At 52.3% G+C, this 24,418-nt stretch overlaps 1 protein-coding gene across 2 annotated transcripts; it reads left to right on the forward strand.

Moving 5' to 3' along the window:
• The first annotated feature begins 14,346 nt into the window (after positions 1 to 14,346).
• Abhd11 (abhydrolase domain containing 11) lies at positions 14,347 to 16,734 on the forward strand. 2 transcript variants are annotated; one of them, XM_027948520.2, is made up of 6 exons: positions 14,350 to 14,532; positions 14,696 to 14,831; positions 15,447 to 15,620; positions 15,774 to 15,944; positions 16,052 to 16,233; positions 16,445 to 16,734. In XM_027948520.2, exons 1-6 carry the CDS (start codon positions 14,411 to 14,413, stop codon positions 16,575 to 16,577), a joined length of 918 nt encoding a protein of 305 aa, XP_027804321.1. In that variant the 5' UTR covers positions 14,350 to 14,410; the 3' UTR covers positions 16,578 to 16,734. The 2 variants fall into 2 exon arrangements, with proteins under 2 accessions (XP_071461526.1, XP_027804321.1); XM_071605425.1 differs by lacking the exon at positions 16,445 to 16,734 and having other exon boundaries at positions 14,347 to 14,532; positions 16,042 to 16,227.
• Positions 16,735 to 24,418: the final 7,684 nt, after the last annotated feature.

The raw sequence follows: 24,418 nt of genomic DNA on the forward strand, positions 1-24,418 counted from the left end.
GTGAAAGCTCAGTAAAATCCTCGAGGCCCCTGGATTTCTAAGGAGAACACTTTAGCACCAGAAAAATTCTTATCTTGGTTAAGAAATGCCAACATGTTGTCACCTCCATGACCCAAGGAAGAGGAGGTGGGTTACTATTAATAGCAAGTGACCCCAGCTTAGGGTCACTCCCCATAAGATCCCAGGAAAGGACTGGGCGGTTGGAAGACTGTCCCCAGCAGATTCCACTTAGAGAACACTCTTCTTGAGGCGGTGGGGCTCAGGAAGGGCTAAAGTGAACCTGTGGCCAGGAGGTGATTGACAGAAGGCTGGGGAATGTGAGAGGGAGGGCTCAGTGAGGGAGGGGCTTGGAGATGGGAGGGGCTGTTGAGGGAGGGGCTTGGAGGTGAGAGGCTTAGGGCTAGGAGGGAAGAAGGGAACTGAGGGAAGAGTTTTCTCTAGGCCTCTCTGGAATTTGGGGCAGTGGACAGAGGGCTAAAGTTTGTCCCTCCCTCCACCCCCAGCAAACCCTTGCCAAGGGAGCCAGATTGCACCAAGCTAGAACTAAGGGACACTGGATAGCCTCTTTGTCCTGGTTACTCATTGACTATTAGCTTCAAGAGGGCAACCTGAACACACCTCTCCCTGCCACGTTGAAGGCCAGCGCCAACCTGCCCCACTAGCTCACCCAGTACCCCCAAACCAGAGGGGTATGACAGAGAAGGGAGACAGACCCATTCCTGTGTTGGGCAGGCAGGGATCGGGGGCCTCAGACTCTCCCCTGGCTGCGTACCTGGTCTCCCCAAGCCTGGGCACCCCGGGACCTCCCGAGGGAATGGGGGAGGAGGAGTAAGACAGTTCCTGGTTCCATCCTACGCCCTCCCCACAAGCTCCCACATCCTTGCCTGGCTTCCGGATCTGTCCCAACTCAACGCTTTTTCAACCTGTTTGGAGTCCAGGGCCCAGGTAGAGTCGGCACACAGACCCCAAGCTGAGGATGGTCCTGGGGAGGGGTCTCAGGAAGTTTCAGGGCAGAGAAAGACGTTTGGTGTCTAGGAACACACCCTGGGCTGGGAGCCAGGAGACCTCATTGCTAGGTCCTCTCCCTTGTGGTTCTAGCCCTGCCCTCCCCTCCCGGGTCTTGGTTTCCTGTCATTTCCACAAGGGAGATGGACCAGATGCCCCATGAGGTGCCATCTTCACCTCCTGCAGAGGAAAATTACCCAGAACCAAACACACCAGGGGCACTTTCCTCATCTACAAAATGAGTGTGATAATAGCATTGAGTTGGGTTAAGGAGTAGTTGAATGAGCCCCCGGTACCCCTTAGCCCAACTCTTCCCATCACCCACACACTACCCCATACTGTTGTTATGTTCGTCAGACTTCCCACCAGAAGGTCATCTCCCGAGGTCACGACAGTATCCTGAGCTTCTCTGTCTGCAGCACCCAGCAGGTGGCACAGGGAGGCTGGTCAGAGATGATTCTGGAATGAAGGCAGGCCTGCCTGCTTGCATGATGCTAGGTACACAGTAGGAGCTTAATTAACGTGTGTTCACGTTTTTAATATTTTGGTATATTCAATCAGGCAGGAGCTTGGGGACATGGGGAAGATGGAGGATTTGTGAGAGAGTCCCTGGGTTTCTTCAAAATCCACAGCCCTGGAGCCCCCTGCCAGGCAGCCCCGGGGCTTGTCTCACCCCACTTCCCACTTGTCCCCTGGGCATCCCAGACTTGCCACACCTGTTTGAGCTCTTCTTCCTGCTCAGAACAAAAGCCAAGTGCTTGGTCAAACAAACACTGTTATTGTGGCTCCCTCAAGGTCTGCTGCAGGCCTGAAAGGAGCACACTGCCTTTGTTTCTTCCCCACCAGGTTCCAGTAGAGATCACCCGTGCCACTGGTGAGCTGGTCAAATAGCCAGCAGGAGCTCCCAGCTCATCAGTAAGCAGGTGATGCTGCCCTTGGTACTGGCAAACCCCCCGAGGCTCACAATGTGATGGGACTGGTTTCAGGTCTTGCCACCCTCTGTCAATGACCTGCCAACCATCTTGTAACTTCTAGACGTACCCCCTCTCTTCACTTGTACTGCCATAGCTCCAGGGGCCACCACTGTCATTCTGTCACAGCTCCAGAGGCCTCCCACCTCCAGGCTCCCTCTCCAGAGTCCTGCCCGGCTATGCCCCTTTCTAAGCCATTCGCCACGGAACCATCCGGAATTGGACCATGTCCCTCCTTTATTAAAATCCTTCAGGCCCTCTACCTCCAGATGGCTCTTAGGACCTACCAGGATCTGGCCTGCCTTGAGAGCCCCTCCAGGGGCAGGCCCTCCTGTGTCTCCACATGGTCCCACCTCCTCCCCACCCCAGCCACGAAGGCCGACCTCCTGGCCATCCTTTTTCTCCTCCAAAATCCTGTGCCTGCTGGACCCTGGGTCTCAGCGCAGATCCCTTTTTCTTGGTACAGGCGCCCAATCTCACCTTACCCATGGGGCAAACTTAGAGGTTCCTTCTTGTCTCGGTTGAGGGAATGTTCCCTGATACCCCTGCATCCGGGACCACACCACAGCACTGGTCACTCTGGTCCACTGTCTCCTCTTCGCTTGTGTTCCTCCTGCCTGTGAACCCTCCGTCTGTGAGGGGCCCTGAACATCCTGTTGGCCTTTTATACCCCCAGCCAACACTGAGCTGAGGCTCAGTAAAGAGAAGCCAGGTGAGGCGGTGCCAGCCTGGAACCCCAGCAACTCAGGAGGCTGAGAAGGAGGATCAGAAGTTCAAGGCCATCCTCCGAAACTTAGTGAGGCCCTGTCTCAAAATAAAAAATTAAAAGGGCGGGGAATGTGGCTTAGAGGTAGAGCACCCCTGGGTTCATTCAATCCCTAATACTGCAAAAAAATAATTAATTAAAATAATCATAATAATGGGGTGGCATTGCCACCCAGCCTAGAGAAGCAGAGGGGGAAACCAAGCTACAGGAACGGGGCTGAGAGGCAGAGGGAGGGAAAGGATACTGCACAGTAGGAACCTGTACAAGGACACCACCTCTGCTGGAAGGGCAGAGAACAGATTCAGAGGCCATAACTAGTATTTTGCATTAATTTTTTTAGTTGTCAATGGACCTTTATTTTATTTATATGCAGTGCTGAAAACTGAGCCCAGCGCCTGCTCTCTATCATGGACTTACAGCCCCAGCCTCATAATGAGCATTTTGATGATATCCAATAGGAGAAAAATGCTGGGCACAGTGGTGCATGCCTATAATCCCAGTGGCTGAGGAGGCTAAGGCAGGAGGATCGCAAGCTCAAAGCCAGCCTCAGCAACAGTGAGGTACTAAGCAACTCAGTGAGACCCTGTCTCCAAATAAAAATACAAAATAGGGCTAGGGATGTGGCTCATTGGTCAAGTGCCCCTGAGTTCAATCCCTGGTACAAAAAAAAAAAAGCAATAGGAGAGAAAATAATAATTCATTACAATTGCTGGGTGCAAGGATTGAGTGAACGTGGACAATATCACGTCTGACCTGCTAGATCCCAAGTTTGCTGACCACTGCACGTCCCTGCCTCTCCTCTGTATCTTCCTGTTGGTGTAACACATATCAGTACAACAGTTCTGGAGGACAATTTGTCCACTTCTATTAAAAAAATAAAGTCTCTCAGTCTGGGAGTGTAGCTCAGTGGTAAAGCACTTGCCTAGCGTGCCTTGAAGCCCTGGGTTACATCCCCAGAACCACCAGGATTTTTTTCTAATTTTTAAGATAAATTCTCTTAAATATAAAAATACTCTGAGACCCTGCAATTTCACAAGAGAGGTTGTTCAGAAAACACCCTGTGCAAGGATGGGGCTATGCATTCCATCCACCCACCCACAGACGACCGGCCCAGAGCCCCAACTCCAGAGGTGACTCATGGCTAGACCAATCCCATCGTGGTGGGGGGTTCTCTTTGCCTTTTGGTTTAGAGGGGCATGTGACAGTTCCAGCCAATGAGACAGGAGGGAAGGTCTGCTGGGAATTTGGATTCTGCCATCCTAAAGAAGAGGCACCTCCTCTTCTTCCCCTGGATGCTACCTTGTCTGATGGGGACCAGCTTGAAACCCAGAAGAGCCCAAGCACGAAGCCAGTGACACAGTTTGGAGAGGAGGAACCTGGAGACCCCTGGAAACATTTCCCACCCACTAATGGTGACCTCCCTGGGACCTCTGATTCCTCTAGATCTCTGCTTGTGGGAGATGCGGCTTATCACTTAAGCCCCAGTTTGACTTGGGGTTTCAGCCCAAGGAGTGAATACAACTCAGCCACCACAAAAATAATCAGGTACAACAAATCGCACAAAGTGGGCTTGCAAAAATTAATTAATTAATTAATTAATTAAAGCAAACCTGAATCTTGGGGCTGGGGGTGTGGCTCAGTGGTGTTTAGCATGTTGGAGGCCCTGGGTTCCATCCCCAACAGCCTGAATTTGATCAGTTTTTTAGATCCAGTATCAATTTACAAGATATGCAAAAGAGAAGGGAGCACATTAAATAGAGAATTAGAAAAATACAGAATATGCAAATTTCTGTTGGACAAACACCTTCAGACCCTCCTACCAATTTTTTTTTTCCAAGAAAAAAATGAGATGTAGGGGAACCCTCCAGATCAAAAGAGCCCTTAAAAATACACACCCACACAGGGTCAGGCTCCATGGCACATGCTGTAATCCCAGCAGCTCTGGAGGCTGAGACAGGAGGATCATGAGTTCAAAGCCAGCTTCAGCAATAGTGAGGAGCTAAGCAACTCAGTAAGACCCTGTCTCTAAATAAAATACAAAATAAGGCTGGGAATGTGGCTCAGTGCTTGAGTGCTCCTGAGTTCAATCCTTAGTACCTCCCCAAAAAATACACACACACACATATACATGTATATATATATAAAATCTCAACAGACCGCAGCTGTAAACCTCAATTGATTCCTGATTCAACTGATAATATTTGTGGCATTTGTGAAATAGTTGAAAATCTGAGTACACACCTGTAATTCCAGCAACTCAGGAGGCTGAGGCAGGAGGATAAAAGTTTGAAGTCAGCCTCAGCAACTTATTGGGCTGGGGATGTGGCTCACCCTTCAAATCATGCTTAGGTTCCATCCTCAGTGCAAAAAAAAAGTACTGAGTGGACAAATTGATGATATAAGAAATTATTTCTTTGTAAAGTGTTTAATATGATGGTTTATGAGGGGTTTTTGTTGTTGCTTTCTTTTGTTTTTTGTTTATTTGGTACCAGGGATTGAACTCAGGACACTAAATCACTGAGCCACATCCTGAGCCCTTTTCATTTCTGTTTTTTTTTTTTTTTTTTTAGAAAAATTGCTAAATTACTTAGGGCCTTGCTAAGTTGCTGAGCCTGACTTTGAACTTGAAATCCTCCTGTCTCAACCTCCCCAGCCAGTGGGATTACAGGCATTCGCAACCATGCCTGACTGTGAAGTGTTTGTTTTAATTTCTTACCTTTTAGAGGAACATACTAAAATAATCACAGATGAAATGATGTAATGTCTGGGTTGTACTTCAAATCAATGTGTAGGTGCAGGGGAGATGCCTGGGGTAGAGATGAAACAAGATTGAATGGTGCAGGGGGTTCACACATCATCCTATCTCCCTTTGTGTGTGTGTGTGTGTGTGTGTGTGTGTGTGTTTGTAGTTGTAGATGGACAACAAGCCTTTATTTGTTTAATTTATATGTGGTCCTAAGGATTAAACCCAGGGCCTCACAGACATGCTAGGCAAGTGCTCTGCCATTGAGCTACAGCCCAACCCACTTTGTATATGTTTAAATTTTTCCATAATGAAAACTTCTTTAAAAATAGATTTATATTAATAAAAAATATATACATCACTCAGAAATCCCTTTTCACCTTGTAATTGAACTGCACTCCCTGTCTGCTGCATCCTTAACCTCAAGGGGACCTGAGGTAGGTCCCAGGACACACCCCCCCCCCAGGGGTTCCTTACTCCCCAGCGTTTCCTAGTTCCGGATGGTGCAGTATCTGCATGTGACCTGGGGTTATCCTCCTTCCCATTGCTGGGTCTGGGGCTGTGGCTCAATGGCAGAGCGCTTGCCTTGCACCTGTGAAGCCCTGGGTTTGATCCTCAGCACCACATAATGATAAATAGGTAAAAATAAAGATATTGTGTCCATCTACAACTAAAAAAAAATTTTTTTAATACCTAACATAGTGCAAATACTATGCAAATGGATGTACTATGTCGCTTAGGGACTCGTGGCAAGAAAAAAAAATCCTTGTGTGTTCAATACAGACGCAATTTTTTTCCCCAAGTATTTTCGATCCCGGGTTGGCTGAATCATTAACCTGCGGTTGCAGAAGGCCCAGTGCATGGATATGTTCTGGGAGCTGTTCAATCTTTTTCTTTTCTTTTTTCCTTAATTTTGAGACAGGATCTTGCTAAATTGCTGGAATGCGGGAACCTGATCCCCAGCGTGGCCTACAGGCGCGCTGCCACCTCCCTGCCCCGCAGCGCCCATCCTTCCAGAGCCTTTTCCCTGCTCCGGTCCCCAGCAGAAGCCGCCCTCACGCCGCGCGGCCACTCCTGCCTGCCCCTGCCCATACCCGGCCTCCACTCCCAGGACTCCGCAAGGCCACAGGTGCCTCCGCGTAGTCACCGCTAACCATCAGGCTCCTCTCCCCAGCCTACTCTCTCGCACGCTTGTGACCCGGGACGGCTGGCTCCCGAGTCCCCCTCGGCCGCCCGCCCTGTAGGAGCCACCCTCACCTGACCTCCCTCCTCCCTGCGCCGGCCTCCCCCTCCCACTCAGGCGTCCTCTGGTTGGGCCCTCTTCTCTTCCTCCAACGTGCTCTTCTCTTTGATCGTCTTCACGCTGCCAAGCTCTGTGATCATGGGCAATTAATTAACTTCTCTGAGGTGCCATTCTCCCATCCATAAAGGGGATCTAAGTGATAACGTGCGCTCTCGGAGTCCTTAGGAGGATTAGCTGGGTTAATGGATAGAAAGCATTGGCAACAGTGTTTGGCACATGCCAAGCCCTCAGTAAAGGTTAACTGTTTTGAGCTCTCAGGGATATTTCAAAGGGAACATGTCCCCAGGTGGAACTCTAGGTTCTTACCACTAATATCCTAGAGATGAAAGCAAAGATTTCTCCATCTCTGTAAATAAAGCAAGGACCCAGCCTGGATGTGGTCCTGATTGCTTCTCCTCCCTCATCACCATCTCCCTTCCTACCCAGACAATTCTTCATCAAGCTTCTTAACTCTAGCTCCAAATTACACCCCAAACCTACCCATCTCTCTCCACCTCCACGTTCACCTCCCAGTCAAAAGTCACCATGGCGCATCCATTGTGGGCAGGGGATGTGGCTCTGGGATAGAGCGCTTGCCTTGGCCGTGCAAACCCTGGTGTTCCATTTCCAGCCCACCCACCAGATGTCCCAACCCAATATCTACATTTGTGCCTCCTAATTGATTTGTGTCTCTTCCATTTCCTCTCTAACCTGTTCCCCCTCTTCTGGTTAGCCAAGCAGTCTTTGGCTAACTGGGGAGGCTGGGGCAGGAGAATCAAGCTCAAGTTCAAGGCCAGCCTCAGAAACTTTATAAGACCCTGTCTAGAAATACACAAAAAGGGCTAGGGGTATAGTTCACTGGTAGAGCACCCAGCACTGAAAATTAATTAATTAATTCAATTAAAAGCCATGCTTGGTAGCGTTTAAGGTGGCACTACCTGAAATCCTAGTGACTCGGGAAGCTAAGGCAGGAGGATTGCAAGCTGGAGGCCAGCCTGGACAATTCAGTGAGACCCTAACTTCGCAAGAACTTGTCTCAAAATAAAAAATAAAAAGGGCTGGAATTCCTAGAAGAAAATGTAGGGTCAGCACTCTAGCATATGGGCTCAGGTAGGACCCCTAGAGCTCAGGAAATAATGCCAAGCATTAATAAATAGGATGGCATCAAATTAAAAGGCTCCATACAGCAAAGGAAGCAATGTGAAGAGAGAACCTACAGAATGGGAGGAAATCTTTGCTAGCTACTCACCTGACAGAGGATTAATATCCAGAATATATAAAGAACTCAAAACCCTTACCAACCAAAATAAATAACCCAATTAATAAATGGGCAAATGAACTAAACGGACACATCTCAAAAGAAGAAATACAAATGGCCAACAAATATATAATAAATGTTCAATGTCGTTAGCAATTAGGGAAATGGAAATCAAAAGTACACTGAGAGGGCTGCGGGTGTGGCTCAGTGGTAGAGCACTCGCCTAGCACGTGAGGGACGCTGAGTTCGATCTTCACCACCATATAAAAAATATAAAAAAATCTTCACCACCATATAAAAAAATAAAATAAAGGTATCGTGTCCAGCTTAAAAAAAACTAAAATATCAAACAAAATATTTTTAAAAAACTACACTGAGATTTCATCTCACACCAGTCAGAATGACAGTCATCAAGAATACAAACAAGAAATCGGACACAGTGGCACACACCTGTAATCCCAGCAGCTCAGGAGGCTGAGGCAGGAGAATTGCAAGTTCAAAGTCAAGTTGGGATTGTAGCAATTTAGTAAGACCCTAACAACTCAGTGAGACCCTCTCTCTAAATAAAATATAAAAAGGGCTGGGGGTATGGCTCAGTGGTTAAGTGCCCCCAGGTTCAATCCCTGGTACCCCCCCCCAAAAAAAAAACCCCGAATACAATCAATAATAAATGTCAGAAAAGACGTAGAGAAAAAGTAACTTTTACACCTGCTGGCGGGATTGTAAATTGGGACAACCACTCTGGAAAACGGTGTGGAGGCTCCTCAAAGGACAGGCATGGAGCAACCACGGGACCCAGCTACATCATTCTTCAGTATTTATCTAAAGAATTAAAATCACCATACGATAGTGACACATGCAGACCCGTGTTTGTAGCAGCACAGTTCACAATAGACAGACTACAGACCAGCCTGGGTGTCCATCGATGAATGAAAAAAGAAAATGTGATATATATATATATATATACACACACACACACACACACACACACACACACGCATATACATATAGATATGTACACACATACAATGTGTTTTTGTTTTATTCATCCACAAAGGAAAATGAAATTTTGGTGTTTGCAGTAAATGGATAGAGACCTTCATGTTAAGTGAAATAAGTCAAACTCAGAAGGTCACGGGTCATACATTTTCTCTCACATGGGGAAACCAGAGGGAAACAGGGAAATGAAGGTGGGGGGTGGATCTCCTAAAAATCAGAGGGAGATCAACAGAGGAAAGGGTGCAAGGGGTAGGAGAAGAGAGGGAGGGTAAGTGCTGGGGAGCGATATTGGCCAATATATATCATTCTATTGTGTCCACGTGCACAGATGGGAGGAGAAATCCCATCAATATGCAATATGTAATGCACCAATTAAAAAATGTAGAAAGAAAAAAATTCTACCGGTACCAAAAAAAAAAAAAAAAAGCGGGGGGGCTGAGGATATAGCTCACTGGCAAAGTACACCTGTGTTCAAGCCCCAGCTCCAAAGTCATAACAACAACAATAAAGTTGTTTGCAGACCAATACAGGGTTCTGGCAATCAGTCCACAAGCCCACCTGCATAATGTAATTTTCTGTAATTCATCTTAGAGTCCCCCCTTGATGCTCCACTCGGCCGAGGCAACAGGTAACAAGTGCAGCTTCAAAGTCCCCAAGATTGGGCCACAAAATCCCAGAATATTTAGCAGGACCGAATATGGGGGCGCGCTGGGGAGAGGGCGAGTTGGCAGTATCTCAATGGTCCCTTTGGTGCTGCAGTTGGCACCACATCTGCTCTGGGCTTGAGAAGGGGGAGTGTTTTGTGAGCCCCCTACAGTCCCAACCAGCTGGTAGGCTAGAGAGCCTTTCCTCAGTGGGAGTAGCAGTGCATAATCCCAGCAGCTCAGGAGGCTGAGACAGGAGGATCAAGAGTTCAAGGCCAGCCTCAGCAATTTATTGAGGCCCTCAGGAACTCAGCAAGACCCTGTCTCTAAATAAAAAAAACAGGAAATACATAAACCAGCTTTTCTACTCTTAGGGATGCTACATGCATCCCTTGGGGCAATGAGCACAGAAAAATAGGAAAAGGTAGGAAAGAATAAAACAGATTAAAACAGAAATATATTGCATGGCTAGGCGCAGTAGTACACCCCTGTAATCCCAGTGGCTTGGGAGGCTGAGGCAGGAGGATTGCAAGTTTGAGGCCAGCCTCAGCAATGTAGTGAGAACCTGTCTCAAAAATAAAGAACAAAAAAGGGCTGAGGATATGGCCCAGCAGTAAAGGGCCCCTGAGCTCAATCCCCAGTACCACAAAATTTAAAAAAAAAGAAATACATGTGTGTTCTGAGCAGATCATGCTGGTTAAGGAGGGGGGAGGTCACTGGAGAGGCCAAGATGCACACGTCCAGCCAAGAGGCAACAGTACAGGGGAGAGAAATCAGAGCCATCTGGAAACAGAACGAGGTGGGGACTGGGTTAGGGAAGGTGGGGAAGGAAGAAGCATCAAGAGTGGCCTGAGGGCCGGCCTGAGGACATAGGAAGGCTTCACCTTGTACTTGGTACACTGGCTTCAGGAACACTCTCTTCCTCTGAAACCCCTCCACCTGGCCAGCTCCTACTCAGCCTTCGGATCTTCATTCATTCAAGCGTCTCTATGCAGAGCTTCCTTGCCTGCCCCAGGGCCAGGTCTGGCTCCTTGGAGGCCCTCAGTGTGCCAAGGAATGTCCCCAGGATCTGTTGGGTCTGAGTTGATGGGGGCTCACTCGCATCCCCAGTGCTCAGCACTTAGTAGCTGCTCAACAAAGGCTCCAAAACACAGGCAGAAGAGACAGGACTATATCCTGCAGGCTGGCCTTTCACAAGGAGAATGTGGTTGCTGGGTTTCCAAAGACAGACTTCCCCCATGTTCCTCTCATGTTCACTCCCAAAGGGAATGCGTTGTCACTCTGACTGTATAAGATTCTGTGTGTGTGTGTGTGTGTGTGTGTGTGATCATTTGCACACAAGTCTGGAGGCAGAAAACAAAGTTGACACAGTTTGCTGTTAGCAGGGGCCCATCCGGGTGCCAGGGGATGAAAGCAAGAGACGAATACATTGGCCTGGGAGCACAGAAGGTAGAGGGTGGGGCACAGAGATGCCCTTGACACCAGAGCAGCAGATGGTAAGTGCAGTCCTCACCTTCTGTGGGCCTCCCTACTCTTTTTTTTTTTTTTTGCACTGAGCCTTGAACCCAGGTCCTGGTGCATGCTAAGTAAATGCCCTGCCACTGAGCTACACCCCAGCCACCGAGCCTGCTCTGAGGAAAACAAATGCTCCCACAACCCACTGCTATGTGGCTCATTCATTTACTTGTCTAGGAAGGTGCCTGGCCTTTGTGGAAGCTCAATTCTCTACCCACTATGGCAGGAAGGAGAGAACCTTCTCCAAGTGCTCAGTGAGTCGTGGGAGAGGCCAGTCAGGTAACCAAGCCTCAGGGATTACCATTCCCGCTGGGAAAAGCTGCTGTGCGGATTAAAGCAGATAATGTATAGGAAAGTCCAGGCAGTTTAATAAACTCGGGTTCAGAATCTGGGAAGAGAGAAGCCGGGCTGACGGGGGGGGAAAGGACAGGAGGCGGCGCTGGGTGGATTGACACAGATGGGTCCCTGGAAAGAGCCCCACCTGGAAACCTCAAGGGGCCTGGGGGAACCCCCATGGGCCACAGCACCGTGGACACCCCTGCCCCACCCAGCCGGCTGGCAGGAATTTGCCCTGGTGACCTCCCCCAGGCACACTCCTGTCACTATGGAGACAGGCTGTGGAACAAGCGGCTTGATTGTCCCTGCTCAGCGGGGCAGGTGAAACCCTGGCCACGTGACCGATACTGGGCCAGGTGCGGTTATGGAACACAAGCCACCTCCCACCTTAACCCATTCAACACCGCCACCACCACCAGTGCAGTGTCCCTGCTGCTTCAAGCCACACCCCTTTGGCCCTTGGTCCCCAACCACAATGGCAGTGACGAAATACAGCAGCATTGCACTAGGGTCAGTGGAGGGCAGATTCCAGGAAGGAATCCGGACTGGGCCACCCACTGGCTGAGTGACCCACTGGCTGGGTGACATGGAGCTGGGTCAGTTTGCCTCCTCCCTTTCCTTGGGGGAATGGATGCCCCAGGAAGGCTGGGATCACCAGGAACAAGCATGTGAAAATGTACTCTCTACCCCACTGGCCTGACACTCCCGCCTGAGAGAGGGAGACCCTCACCAACCCACAGCGGGCCTGCAATAAACTGGGGAGGGTGGGTGGGCAGCCATGGGCCTTCCTCAACAGCAGCGGGTCCTTTACAGGCAGCTGCCACCCGCCCACCACTTTCTCTGGAATGTTCACACGGAAACCTCAAACCGACAGGTTTTTCTGCTTACCAGGCCCAACCTTGACCAGCTGGGTGACAGGGCTGGGCTGGGGGCTAGGGACTGAGTACAGGCCTCAAGGCAGAGGTGCCCCCAACTCCCAGCTCTTTGGCTCCAGAGCGAGAGGTCAAAGGTCATGGGACAGGCTCAGGTTACAAGGCTAGACAGTAGGGAGGGGGTAGTGTTTGAAAACACCTTTGAAATACTACCTTTCTGAACAAGTAGCCTCCATTTCCTGCTTCCCCAGCTCTAGAAAAGCACCCTTGGATGACCCCTCCCAGGCCAAGACCAGCCCCATCCGGGGCTCAGGTGTCCCCATCACACCCCTAATAAACTAAGCTGGCAGCAAAAGAGCACACCACCTGGTGTTCTAGAGTCCCCAGTGACCCCAGGGCCCTCCTCAGATTAGAACAGAACACCTGCTGAGAGCCCCAGGCAAGGAGAGGGCACCTGGGAGTGAGAACACAATTTACTTCCCAAAGGAGGTGGGGGAGCGCAGGTGTGTCACTGGGGGCCCACGGGTCATGGTCTGGAGGGAGCAATGGCCTGGCTACCTACTGAAGCTCTGCGTAAGCACTTGCAGGTGCTCTTGAACCCCTTGATGATCATTCAGCAAAATTACTATTACACCTTGGACACAGGAAACTGGCCTAGGGCAGACACAGGAAAGGCCAGCTCTAGAGAACTGTGCAGGAGTTTGACAAATGCTTTGAGGACACGGGGTAGAAAAGATTCATCTCAACTCAGGAAATCTGGGAAGAACTGAGAGGAGGTGGCAGTTATCCTGGGCCCTGAAAGATGGGCAGGATTCTGGAAGGCCAACATAGCCCCAGAAAAGGGAATGCGGGAAGGATCTCACTGGGGGAGCCTGAGAGTGCTTTGATTTAAACTCCTAACTTTAAGGACAGAGAGTCCCTGAAGGCTTCTAAGCAGAAGGACCCCTTGATGACACCAACTGGGAAAGAAAAAAATCAAAAGCAGCTACTCTTGAAAGTGTTAAAGGATGGACTGCAGGGGAGGCCAGCTGAGACCTGAAGCAACCTAGCCCAAACTGGGAGAGACCAGGACAGCTGGCTGGGGTTCCCAAACGAAGTGGTTTCCATGCAAGATGAGCTAAGTTCTGAGGGTGGAAAGATGAGGATTGCCTGTTACTCTGCTGCTAAATGGCAGGGTGCCGATCTGTCCAGCAAATGATCGCAATAGTGCAAACATCTGGCTGGGATTTGACCCTAGTCTCGGCCCTGACTCGCATCAGGAAAGGGACCAGACCGAAATTCTGGTTGTTTCTTGCACAAATCTTTTACCCTCTCTGCGCTTCAATTTTCTGTGAAAAGCCCATAGGGGTTGAAGGTGATCTCTAGAGCTCCTCCTAGCTCTTTCTAGAGGGGACTTCAGGACGCATAAAGTGCTCCCGTACCGTCGAACCCCAGCTGTGGAGCATGGCGCCACCAAGCTGGCGCCCGGACGACAGAAGCCACTCCTGGCGCCTCTCACCCCCGCGCCGGCGGCATAGAAAGAATGGCACCCACCCAGTGCGGTGCGTGAGGACAGATGAAGAAGCCAGGTGGGGGCTGGGCGCCGGCCAAGGCACAGCCTCTCGGGCTTGCCAAGGATCCGCCCCGAGGCCGCGCAAGCTCGCGCTCTGAACTGGGGCCGTGTGCAGCGGCGCAGACCGGATTCCCAGATCGCTGTGCCACCTGCGTAGAGCAGCGCACGACGGGGCGGGGCGGGGCGGAGCCAGAGTATCGGATGGCTCCGCCCAGGGCGTGGCCAGGGGCACGGCCGAGCGCAGCCTGCCGAGATTACGTAGAGACGCACGGAGCGGGGCCAGGGGGTGGACTGGTCTTTGGGATTACGTAAGGGGACACAACCAGGGGGCGGGGACTCGATGGACTCTTTGCGGGCTAGGAGAGGGGCGGGGCTCCAGACAGAAATGGGCAGGGCTCCGTGCGAAGGCGGGAGGCGGAGCGTGGGCAGGCCGTCCCCTGCGAGGTGCGTGCCGGGTAGTAGCCGGCATGCTCTGCTGGGCCCGATCCTGCAGGCTTCCCCGTGGGGCGCTCGGTCCCTCCACTCCCAGCTTCTCGAGGGTGCCCGTCATACGCAGCAGCAGCAAAGGCCAAAGGGAGGGCAAGCCGAGGTCAGTCAAGGGCACTGGGAAGTGGTGCCCTCTGCTCCTCCTCCCGCCCAGCCCCGATGGCCTTAACGGCCCCTCCTCCCCTTGGGCCCACCCCCTCCCCCGTCTCTCCTTCGGCAACCCTCCCCCTCTCCCAACTCAGACCCTCCCCCCATCGTCCCCGCAGGCCGCTACCGCTGTCCTACAGGCTTCTGGACGGGGAGACGACCCTCCCGGCTATAGTCCTTCTGCATGGGCTTTTCGGCAGCAAAACCAACTTCAACTCCATTGCCAAGGCTTTGGCCCAGCAGACAGGCCGGAGGGTGAGCTTCCGGGTGGGGCGGGGCTTAGGGGCGGGGCCTATGAGTGGGGCGGGGCCAGTCCCTAACCCTCACCTTGGGGGCCCTGGTTGAGGAGTGGCAGTTTTCTGGACACTGTAACCCTGAAGCAGAAATGGAAGAAGTCCTTCCAAGGATGAGTTCGCTGTTCCGGCGAACCCAGGCCTTGGAGGGACTCCCCATTCCTATTCCCTCATGCTGCCACTTGTCCATCCTTCGTTCATGTTTTAGATCTCCACTGGCCTGCTCCACACTGAGCTAAGACCAACACCCTCCCTTTGAAAGTCCCTGCTTGTTCACCAGGGACGGCAGGGAGCTCACCACCTCTTAACGTTCCTCTGTTGGAAATTCTTGGAGTCTCCTTCTGGACTTATTCCGGGGCTACACCTAGCCAGCCCATTCCTTCAGAGACGTGGTCACACCCCTTGGGCCTTCTCTTTTCTTGCAGAGCATCCCCAGTTCTCCATCTGGACCTCTTGGGTCTGGGCACTGGGCACTCTCACAATCTGAGCCCTTCCCCCTCCTCAAGGTCTGTCCCCAGACTCGCCCACCTTGATCTGCAGTCCCTATTGGGATACCTGTGCTGCTCCATCTCCCCAGGTGCTGACAGTAGATGCTCGGAACCATGGTGACAGCCCCCACAGCCCAGATGTGAGCTATGAGGCCATGTGCCAGGACCTGCAGAGCCTCCTGCCCCAGCTGGACCTGGCACCTTGTGCCCTCATTGGCCACAGTATGGGAGGAAAGACAGCCATGCTGCTGGCGCTCCAGAGGGTGAGCCGCCCCTGTCTGGGGCTACCTCCCTCCAACTTAGACCTTAGATGCCCAGCAGGTGACCTGGGACTCATAAGCCTTAGAGGGCCAAGTTTGGGCTCCAGGAACTGGGCCTGCTCTGAGACTGGTCCCCAGTCCAATTATCTCCCACAGCCAGAGCTGGTAGAACGGCTGATTGCAGTGGACATCAGCCCAGTGAAGACCACAGGCACCTCAAAGTTTGCGACCTACGTGGCTGCCATGAAGTCCATAGACATCCCAGATAAGATGCCCCGCTCCCAGGCTCGAAAATTGGCCGATAAGCAACTCAGCCATGCCGTCCAGGTAATGCACCCAAGCTCCCTGATGGTACTGAGACTAGGATTTGTCAAGGGCAGAGTGGTGGCCTCACAGGGAGCCGCCCACCTGCACTCAACTTTAGACCCCCACAGGACATGGCCATGCGGCAGTTCCTGCTCACCAACCTGGTGGAGGTAGATGGGCACTTCCAATGGAGAGTGAACTTGAATGCCCTGGCTGAGCACTTGGATGAGATTATGAACTTCCCACCACAACAGGAACCCTATTCTGGGCCAACTCTCTTCCTCCTTGGTGGAAGTTCCCATTATGTGTGGTAAGCCAGCCCCAGCTACAGGAGGGCCACACCTTACTCCCTTAGCCCCCCAGCCTGGGGAGGACTGGGGTGTGGGCACAGGGTACCTGAGAGCCTGGAAACTACTGGGCATGTGGACTCAGGTGGCTCTCCCTCTCTCCCCACCCTACCCCTGCTTGTCCCTTTCTGTCCCCATTTACTCCTTCTCAATGGCTGCCTCTGTGATGCCCAGTCCCAGTCACCACCCTGAGATTAGACGACTCTTTCCTGGCGCCCGGATACAGACAGTGCCTAACGCCAACCACTGGGTTCATGCTGACCGCCCCCAGGACTTCATGGCTGCTGTCCAAAGCTTCTTGGTCTAAGAGGTGCTGCCTGCAAGAGGAGCAGGAGGTCCCAGGCTTCGTGTCCTTGCAGCCTGTTCATGTTGCCACACAGGACTCGGGCGCGTACTGAGAGGGCACGGGGGTGTGCAGTGGCGAGGCCTCCAGGTTTAATGAATAAAGACAATTCCCCAAAATCCTCCGACGAGTTCTCACCACCAGCGCCCCAGTCGGGCCCAGGGGCTCCTGGGAGCACCAGGGACCCCATGGGCACCCTGAGCGTCCCTGGCTTCTCTCTGCAGCTGACTCTGGACCTGCTGCCTCACCAGCTGCTGCATGTCCTCCTGGGGCAGGAGAGCAGGTTCAGGGCTGGTGCTGGACTGGCTCCCCACACCGCCCAGGCCCAGCTGGTATCCCCAACCTACCTCCCAGGCTTCCACCTCCTGCCTCAGCCTCAGTTTCTCCTCCAGGACCTCCAGCAGCTGGGCCTCCACCGCACGCAGCCTGGCCTTGCATGTGTCCAACTCGGCCTCCACTGCCCGCTTCCTGCAGGTCGCAGGGACCGCAGCCTGAGGCTCTGGGCCCTGGCGGTGGGCAAATGTGACCACAGCCCCAGCCTTAGCCACACTGTGGGTGTTCTAGTGGCTTTTCTCCAGGATCGCCTGACTCCCCCCCCCACCCAAGCAGAGGCTTGAGGATGGCCCTGTCCCTGCCCACTCAGCAGGGGCCCTGAGTGTGGCCCTCTCCCCACCCACCCCAGTCCCCACAGCTGTCCTCACTTGGCGATGGCTTCATCCCGCTCCTGCAGGACCTGGTCCAGAGAAGGCTCTGTCTGGATGGCCCCCAGTGCTCCAGCCGCTGGAGATTCTGGGCTCTGTTGTAGGGGACAGAGGAGGGGACTGTGATCTGGGGCTCCGCTAAATGAGGTGTCCCACCCTGGAATTTTCTGCCCTGGCCTTGACCCTGATGCTGGTGTCAGGAGGGGAGGAAGCTGAGGTGCCCTGTACCGGCTTCAAGCACCCTGGCCTGTGGCTGCTGGGAAGTAGAGCACAGACCTGAGAGGGCGGCAGGTGACACTGCTGCTTGGTCTCAGGGCAGCAGAATGGGCAGGGTGTTTGAGCCCCCAGAGACAGGAGTCCTCACCCCCTCCTCAGGAAAGGAGAAGGTAAGTGGGTTCAGGACACTTACCCCTTGAGAGCCCTGGACAGAAAGAGTGGCCGGGTGACGGGGACTCTTGTCGGCAGGGTGGGGCAAGGAAAGGACATGGCCCTTGCCCTCCCTTCCAGGCAAGGCACTCCCTGGCAGGCGGGACCCAGTGGGCAGGCCCCAGCAGGCGGGCCCAGGACAAGGAGCATAGGGCCCCTCCCTCCTGTCCTGCATCCTGCCCAGTGGCCTGTGCCAGTGCCTTCCTGCCCAGTCACAGGCCTCCCTTCTACTGCCTCTTGTGATGACAGGGTCAGCAAGATGCTGCAGCCCCCCCCCCCCCCATGAAGGGCCTGTCACCTTGATACCTGGAATGGCATCGTCCCCACACAGCTCTGATCTCACCTCACAGGAAATAAGGAAAAAAGTTTATTTGCGATCCTCCTGCCTCGGCCTCCTGAGTCCATGGGATTTCAGATGGCACCCAGCCCTCTAGACAACTTGACTGTCCCTCCTCCCTCCATGGCAGGCAGCAACTGCATTGCTACACTCTAGAGAGCAGGTCTCAGGACCCCATATCACCTTCAGTGACAGTCTGTCTCCATGGGCACATTAAGTGACAAAACTCATAAGGAGACTCATCCCCACTGAGAGGCCTTTGCAGTAAGATTGTGTCTTGGGGGTTGTGTTTCCAACTCAGCCTAAGCAGTAAATGCTTCCTCTAAGACCCTCTGTGACTCCTGATCTCTGGTCCTGCCCAGTGAGGGTTGCTTCAATGGCCAGTCTCAGTGATTTTTGTGACTGTACCCCAGGTCAAGAGGTGGGCTTGGCCTGTACCCTGAGTATGGCTCTGCCATGAGCAGACAGGCCCTGCTCCCAGGGTGCTCCAGGGCTAGGAAGGATGAAGCTCAGGCATGGTGGTAAGAGGGTGGCAGTGGTCCCCAGGTGGGAGCACAGAGACGGCCCCTCAGACCCATCAGCCACAGGGATTCTTGAGGTGTTTGTCCAAGGTGAATCTTGCAGGCTGTCTGTCAGAGCCAGGACAAGGGCTAACACTCGCTAACATTTAAACTTTTTATTTTGAAACAATGTCAAATTGCTGTTTGATGTTAAAAAAAAAAAAAAGCTTTTGCAGTTAAATATTCTATTATGGTATCAAACATTATGCCTGATTGTACATCTTGCTGGTCTCCCTCAATCAAGAACAATTTGCAGCCTTTGAGTTTCATGACCTTGACATTTTTGTAGTTTACAGGGAAGTTATTTTGTAGATAGTCCTTCATTGGTCTTGCTCCGATCCTCCCTCTGATTGGACCACTGTTGTGCGTTTAATGAATGCTGCGTTCTATCCAACGTCGACTGGAAACATGACTGGGGGTGTTAATGTGGGCCAGTTGATTAAGAAGCATAAAAAGGTGGCTCACGCCTGAAATCCCAGTGGCTTGGAAAGTTGAGGCCGGAGGATTGTGAGTTCAAAGCAAGTCTCAGCTACTCAGTGAGACCCTGTCTTTAAATAAAGTATATAAAAAAAGGGTGGGGAATGTGGCTCAGTGGTTAAGTGTCCCTGGGTTCAATCCCTAGTACCAAAAAAAAAAAAAAACAAGCTGGGCATGGTGGCACATGCCTATGATCTCAGTGGCTCAGGAGGCTGAGGCAGAAGGATCACAAGTTTGAGGTCAGCCTCTGCAACTTAGTGAGGCCTGAAGCAACTTAGCAAGACGCTGTCTCAAAATAAAATATAAAAAGGGCCGGGGACGTGGCTCAGTGTTTAAGCACCCCCTGAGTTCAGTCCCTTGTACCAAAAACAGACGGAAAGAAATGAACAAGTACATATATTATAAGAACTGCTATGGAGAAAAAGTTGACGGAGAGAGAAGGAATGGGAAAGGACCATTTTACATAATTACGCAGTTACCCTAAGGACATCCCAAATATTCACATACCTAAATGTAAAACAGCCACCTTGATCATGCTCGGGATTTGGGATCTCATTATCAGTGAGTGACGGCATCAATGATGGGTTCAAAAGCGCTGTGTTTCCAAGCAAAAATGACAATGATGGGTTTGAGACAATTGTCAAGGGTCCCGGAGGAGGCGCTTGGGATGAGACATGATTCTTTCAATGTCAAGGGGAGGCAGAAATTCAAGGGAAGGGTTTGGAAAAATCTTTCACAAACCAGGAGAGTGGGAAAGCTTTGTTTCCACATAAAATTCTCCTTTGAAATATAGGACTTTAAATATTTAAATTTTCAATATTTTAACCACTCATCCTAAGTAGGGATTCAATTATTCATCTCCATCTCTAAACGTTTAAATTAAAATATGAGGCCAATTCTCTTTTAATCTCCTCATTAGGAAAAGGAAGAGAGAGATTTATATTCAGGCATAGAGCGAATTTCATCCCAAAGTGCTGTCTCAACTGCCTGCATCCCCCGAGTCCTGCTCCCCATAATGGCTTGGCCAGGGCCTCGGGTGGAGGCAGATGGTGGCTCTGGACTAATGGTGGACTGGGGCCGGGGAGAACCAAAGTGGCAGTCAGCTGCCTCTCGGACAGGGGACTGGAAGTCTGTGCTCAAAACAGCTGGGATTTGCTGGGCTGGTGGTTTATAAACGCTGTCACCTGACCCTTCACATCCTTGTCTGTGGGTGCCTCCCTGAACCTCATTGTCTTCATCTGTAAAATGGGTCTAGTAGGGTGGCCTCCCTGAGAGGGTCACAGTAATGGCTAAATAAGACCCCACACTGTGACCAGTGCTTTGTACCATAAATGAGTCAGGACCAGGAAAGGAGCCCAAGAGAATAGACCTGCAGGACCCAAGAAAGCAACAACAGCACAACCTTAACATCAACAGCAACCCCCCCACACACACACACACATACATGCACGCACACGCATGCAAACACCAGCCACGAAGGGTCAGTTGCCCTTCCTGTTCTCCTCACGACTTTGCCCCAGAAATGTCTGTTCCTGAATCTTTCACAAAAGTTTCCTGCTCCAGACCTCCAGTCCCTGTACTTCCCCAGCACTGGCTTGTCATTGTCACAGCGTTTTCTCCCATCAGCCGGAGGGCTTCTGGATGAGGTGGTGACCTCATCCCAGCCCCAGCACACAGGTGCAAAGCAGGAGCCGCGGGGAGGAGGCAACACCGGCCTTGTCCAGCAGGTGGCAGCAGCCCCCAACATCAGGATCCCAACAGCCTTGGGCTCACCCAGGCCCAAGCCCGGGGCCTTGGAGAGCCCCCAAAGTCCCAGCCAGGGCTCCTTTATGGGAACACTGCTCATTCAAATGTGCGAATTTTTAACAATACATGTGCAAACTCTGGGAATCAGTGAAATATGACCAGGTTCCTGCCCTTCAGTTCCTGAGTCTAAGGAGGGGACAGACACTGTCCGCGCCTGACAGTTAATGCTGTCATTAGGTCTTCATGGGACATGCAGAAGGAGCCCAAACTCATCCTCCTGCTCTCACAGAGGAATGATTGGAGGAGGTGATGTCTAGGGGGAAGGGCTAGGGGTCACAGCCACATGCATGGGGGAGGAAGGACACAGGCTTGGGACACTGACATTGCAGAAACCAAGAGGATGCATGCCATGGGTTGTAGGGACTGCAGTGGGTGGGCACTGCACACAACTGCTCATGGTGGTAAGGCTGGGCCAGGCCACAGAGGACATGGCAAGTCACGTTGACATACCAGGACCTCCTATTGCCCAGGCAATAAGGAAAGCTCACTGCCCAGAACAAATGGGCGTGGACAGCCAGGAGTGGTGGTGCATACTGGGAACCCCGTGACTCAGGGGTCCGAGGCAGATGATGATGAAGAGCATGGGCAACTGAGAGAGACCGTGCCTCAAAATAAAAAATTGTTGGAAGGCGGAGGGTGAAGCTCACTTCCACCCCAGTTCCACACACACAAGTGGGAGGCAGAAACAGAAGCCGGTATTGGGGCTTACAGCTGCCCCCTTCACTGCAGTGGAAACAGGACATCAAAGAACAGACAGGGGGGGGGGACAGGGGCGTGGCATGGGGACTAGTCCCCAGGGGGAATGAGCCCCCCTCTCACAATCCCTGCCTTGGTTACCCCCTGGAGTATCCTTCCCCATCCCCCACCCAGCCACTTCCAGTCCAAATACCCCCACCCCCGCTCCACGGAGTGCCCCAGATTCCAGGAGGTCAGCTGCCCTGGGGGACCCATGGCATCTTCCACACAGGGTCTAACTCAGCCCAGGCCCTTTTTCTGGCTCTTCTGTCTCCATCCATCCATTGTCAGGAAACATTCCAGGTGGAGCATTCTTACACACACACACACACACACACACATACACGCACAAACACGCACACGTGAACACACGCACACACGCACTCCCTGGACAGTGGCCTATAACTTCCACTTCCACCTGAGCAAGACTATTCCTGACTCCGAGCCTCCAGCCCCTGCTGGGACCCCACATGGGCCATCCGGGCGACCCCCCTGCACGTGGAAGCAGACCCCTCGAACACCAGATGTCCCAGTCTGAAGTCACCTCCTTCCCATTCATTCCAGAGGCTAATCCTGTTGGCGCCACCTTTCCCAGGTACCCGGAATATGACCGTTTCTCACCACTACCACCTCCATGGCCCTGGGCCAGCACTGTCACCTCGAGCCTAGCGGGTGCCCCTGCTTCTGCCTCAACCCCCATCTGTCCCTTTTCAACCCAGAGCCAGGCTGTTAAAGTCAAGAAAGGGTTACATCCCTCCACTCCTTCTGGGCTTGTCCTTGCCCCCTGTAGTCCAGCGAGGACCAGGCCTCCTGGCTTCCTGGTCCTTACCCAGGTGTGCCAGGCAAGCTCAGTCCTCATGCGAGCTGTTCCCTCCACCCAAAGTGCTCCTCCCTACATGGCTCACTCCTACCTCCTTCTCAATTTCCGCACACGCCACCTCCTCAGCAAGGGCCTACCTGACCATCGAATTTAAAATCCTCCCCCAGCCCCAGCAGTCTCTACTCCTTATTTCCTACTTTATCTTCCCTATAGCACATTATCGTCACCGTGATGTTATAGACCAAGGACTCCATGAGGGCAAGGACTATTTGTCTGGCTTGTTTTCTGCTCTATCCCCAGAATCTAGAGTAGCCAGCACAGAGTAGATGCTCAATAAATACCTTTCAAACAAAGGAATGGGAATCTAACCCACAAGGCTCCGCCTTCTCTACACAGTAAAGTTTAGCATTCAAGGCCTGCCTCCCTGGCCTTGTGTGCCACCTATGCCCACTCAGGCTCACTTAGTACCACAGCAGACCCTTGACGTGCTTCAAGCATGCCCACTTCCCTCTGCCCCTGCTCTTTTCTTTCTTTTTTGGTAGCAGGGGCTTAACCCTGGGGTGCATGCCACTGAGCCACATCTCCAGCCTTTTTATTTTTTAATTTTGAGACAAGGTTTCACTAAGTTGCTTCAGTTCTCACTAAATTGCTGAGACTGGCCTCAAATTTGCAATCCTCCTGCCTCAGCCTGCCCCATTTCTGGGATTACAGGTGTGCACCACCACGCCCAACTTCCTGTGTCTTTCTTTTGTCCAGGATGCTGTGACCTCATCCCACTCAATGACAGTTGTCTAGGTCACAATCCTCGCTGGCAGTCACCCTTTGGGAAGGCACTCTGGCTCCCTCTCATATTAGAACCAGATCTGGGTGCCCTACTTCACCAGGACCACCCTCAGTACAGAGCAGGGGCCCCAGCACATGGCTTCCCACGTGGTGTTTGATGAATGAATGAATAAAGTATAAGGTTTATATCAGAAAACCAGAGTTTACGGTGAAGGGCTCCCACCCCTTTCTTTATTCTTCTTTGATGCAACCATTTCATGTGTCTCAATGACTGATGCTGGGTGACCCCAGGGCTCTCTGAGGCCAGGAGCTGTCTCCACTTCCCAGACAGCCAGACTGGTCTCTAGGAAAGCTCAGTGGACCAGAAGCCAGGCAGCCTCCCCTGCCACTTGTTCCTTATAACCCTGGGCAAGGTCTTCTAGCAGGTGGGTCCTCATTTCTCATCAGTCACATGGGGTGCCCCGGACACCGCCTCTGCAGGGCATTCAAGGTTGAAACCTGGACAACTAGAAGCAGTGAGACTGTCTTCAGTGCCAGGTTACATCCCTGGGCCAGATTTTCCAAGGAAGAAGGGAAGGCTGGAGTGTGTCCCCAGCCTGTCTCTCAGCCAGCTAACCTGTGCCGGAAGTCTGGGAGAGGTGCCAGGCCCAGACACACTGGGCGGCAGGAGCTGGACAGGCTCCAGAGTAATGCCTTGGCAGCCCTGGGAAAGGCAAAGGGGAGTGCTTGGCTTGAGGTTAAGAGGGTCTGAGCCACTACACAGAAGACAGCTGGGACTCGAGGGGATGCTGGTGTGAGTGTATGTATGTGTGCGTGCACGTGTACTCCTGCAACAGATGCTGGCAGGGACCTAAAGGTTACATCTGTTCCCGACTAGCCCCCCACTTCCAGTCCTCCGCAGGTACTACTAAGATCTTCCCATTGATCCAGCAGGAACCTGGGCCCCAGTCTAAGCTGCTCCAGCTTCCAGATAGGAAGTAGGACCTCAGGCCTGGGGCTCAGGGTTGGGGAAGTGGGAAAAGGGGAAGGAGGGACCTGTAGCTTAAATCTCCCTTTCCCAAAGATCAAGGGCTTCCTACATTCTGCTAGGCGTGGAAACTAAAGAAAAAAGGGCGGTCACCCAGCATGGGACAGATTAAACTGAGAAGTTTTGGGGAAAG

This window comes from Marmota flaviventris, chromosome 19 (genome assembly GCF_047511675.1).
Source record: "Marmota flaviventris isolate mMarFla1 chromosome 19, mMarFla1.hap1, whole genome shotgun sequence".
Classification (NCBI taxonomy): Eukaryota; Metazoa; Chordata; class Mammalia; order Rodentia; family Sciuridae; genus Marmota; species Marmota flaviventris.

Coding starts and splice junctions, on each gene's coding strand:
- Abhd11 (XM_027948520.2), top strand. CDS start 14,411: ATGCTCTGCTGGGCCCGATCCTGCAGGCTTCCCCGTGGGGCGCTCGGT. Junction 14,533..14,695: donor CAAAGGGAGGGCAAGCCGAG/GTCAGTCAAGGG, acceptor TCGTCCCCGCAG/GCCGCTACCGCTGTCCTACA. Junction 14,832..15,446: donor CCCAGCAGACAGGCCGGAGG/GTGAGCTTCCGG, acceptor CCATCTCCCCAG/GTGCTGACAGTAGATGCTCG.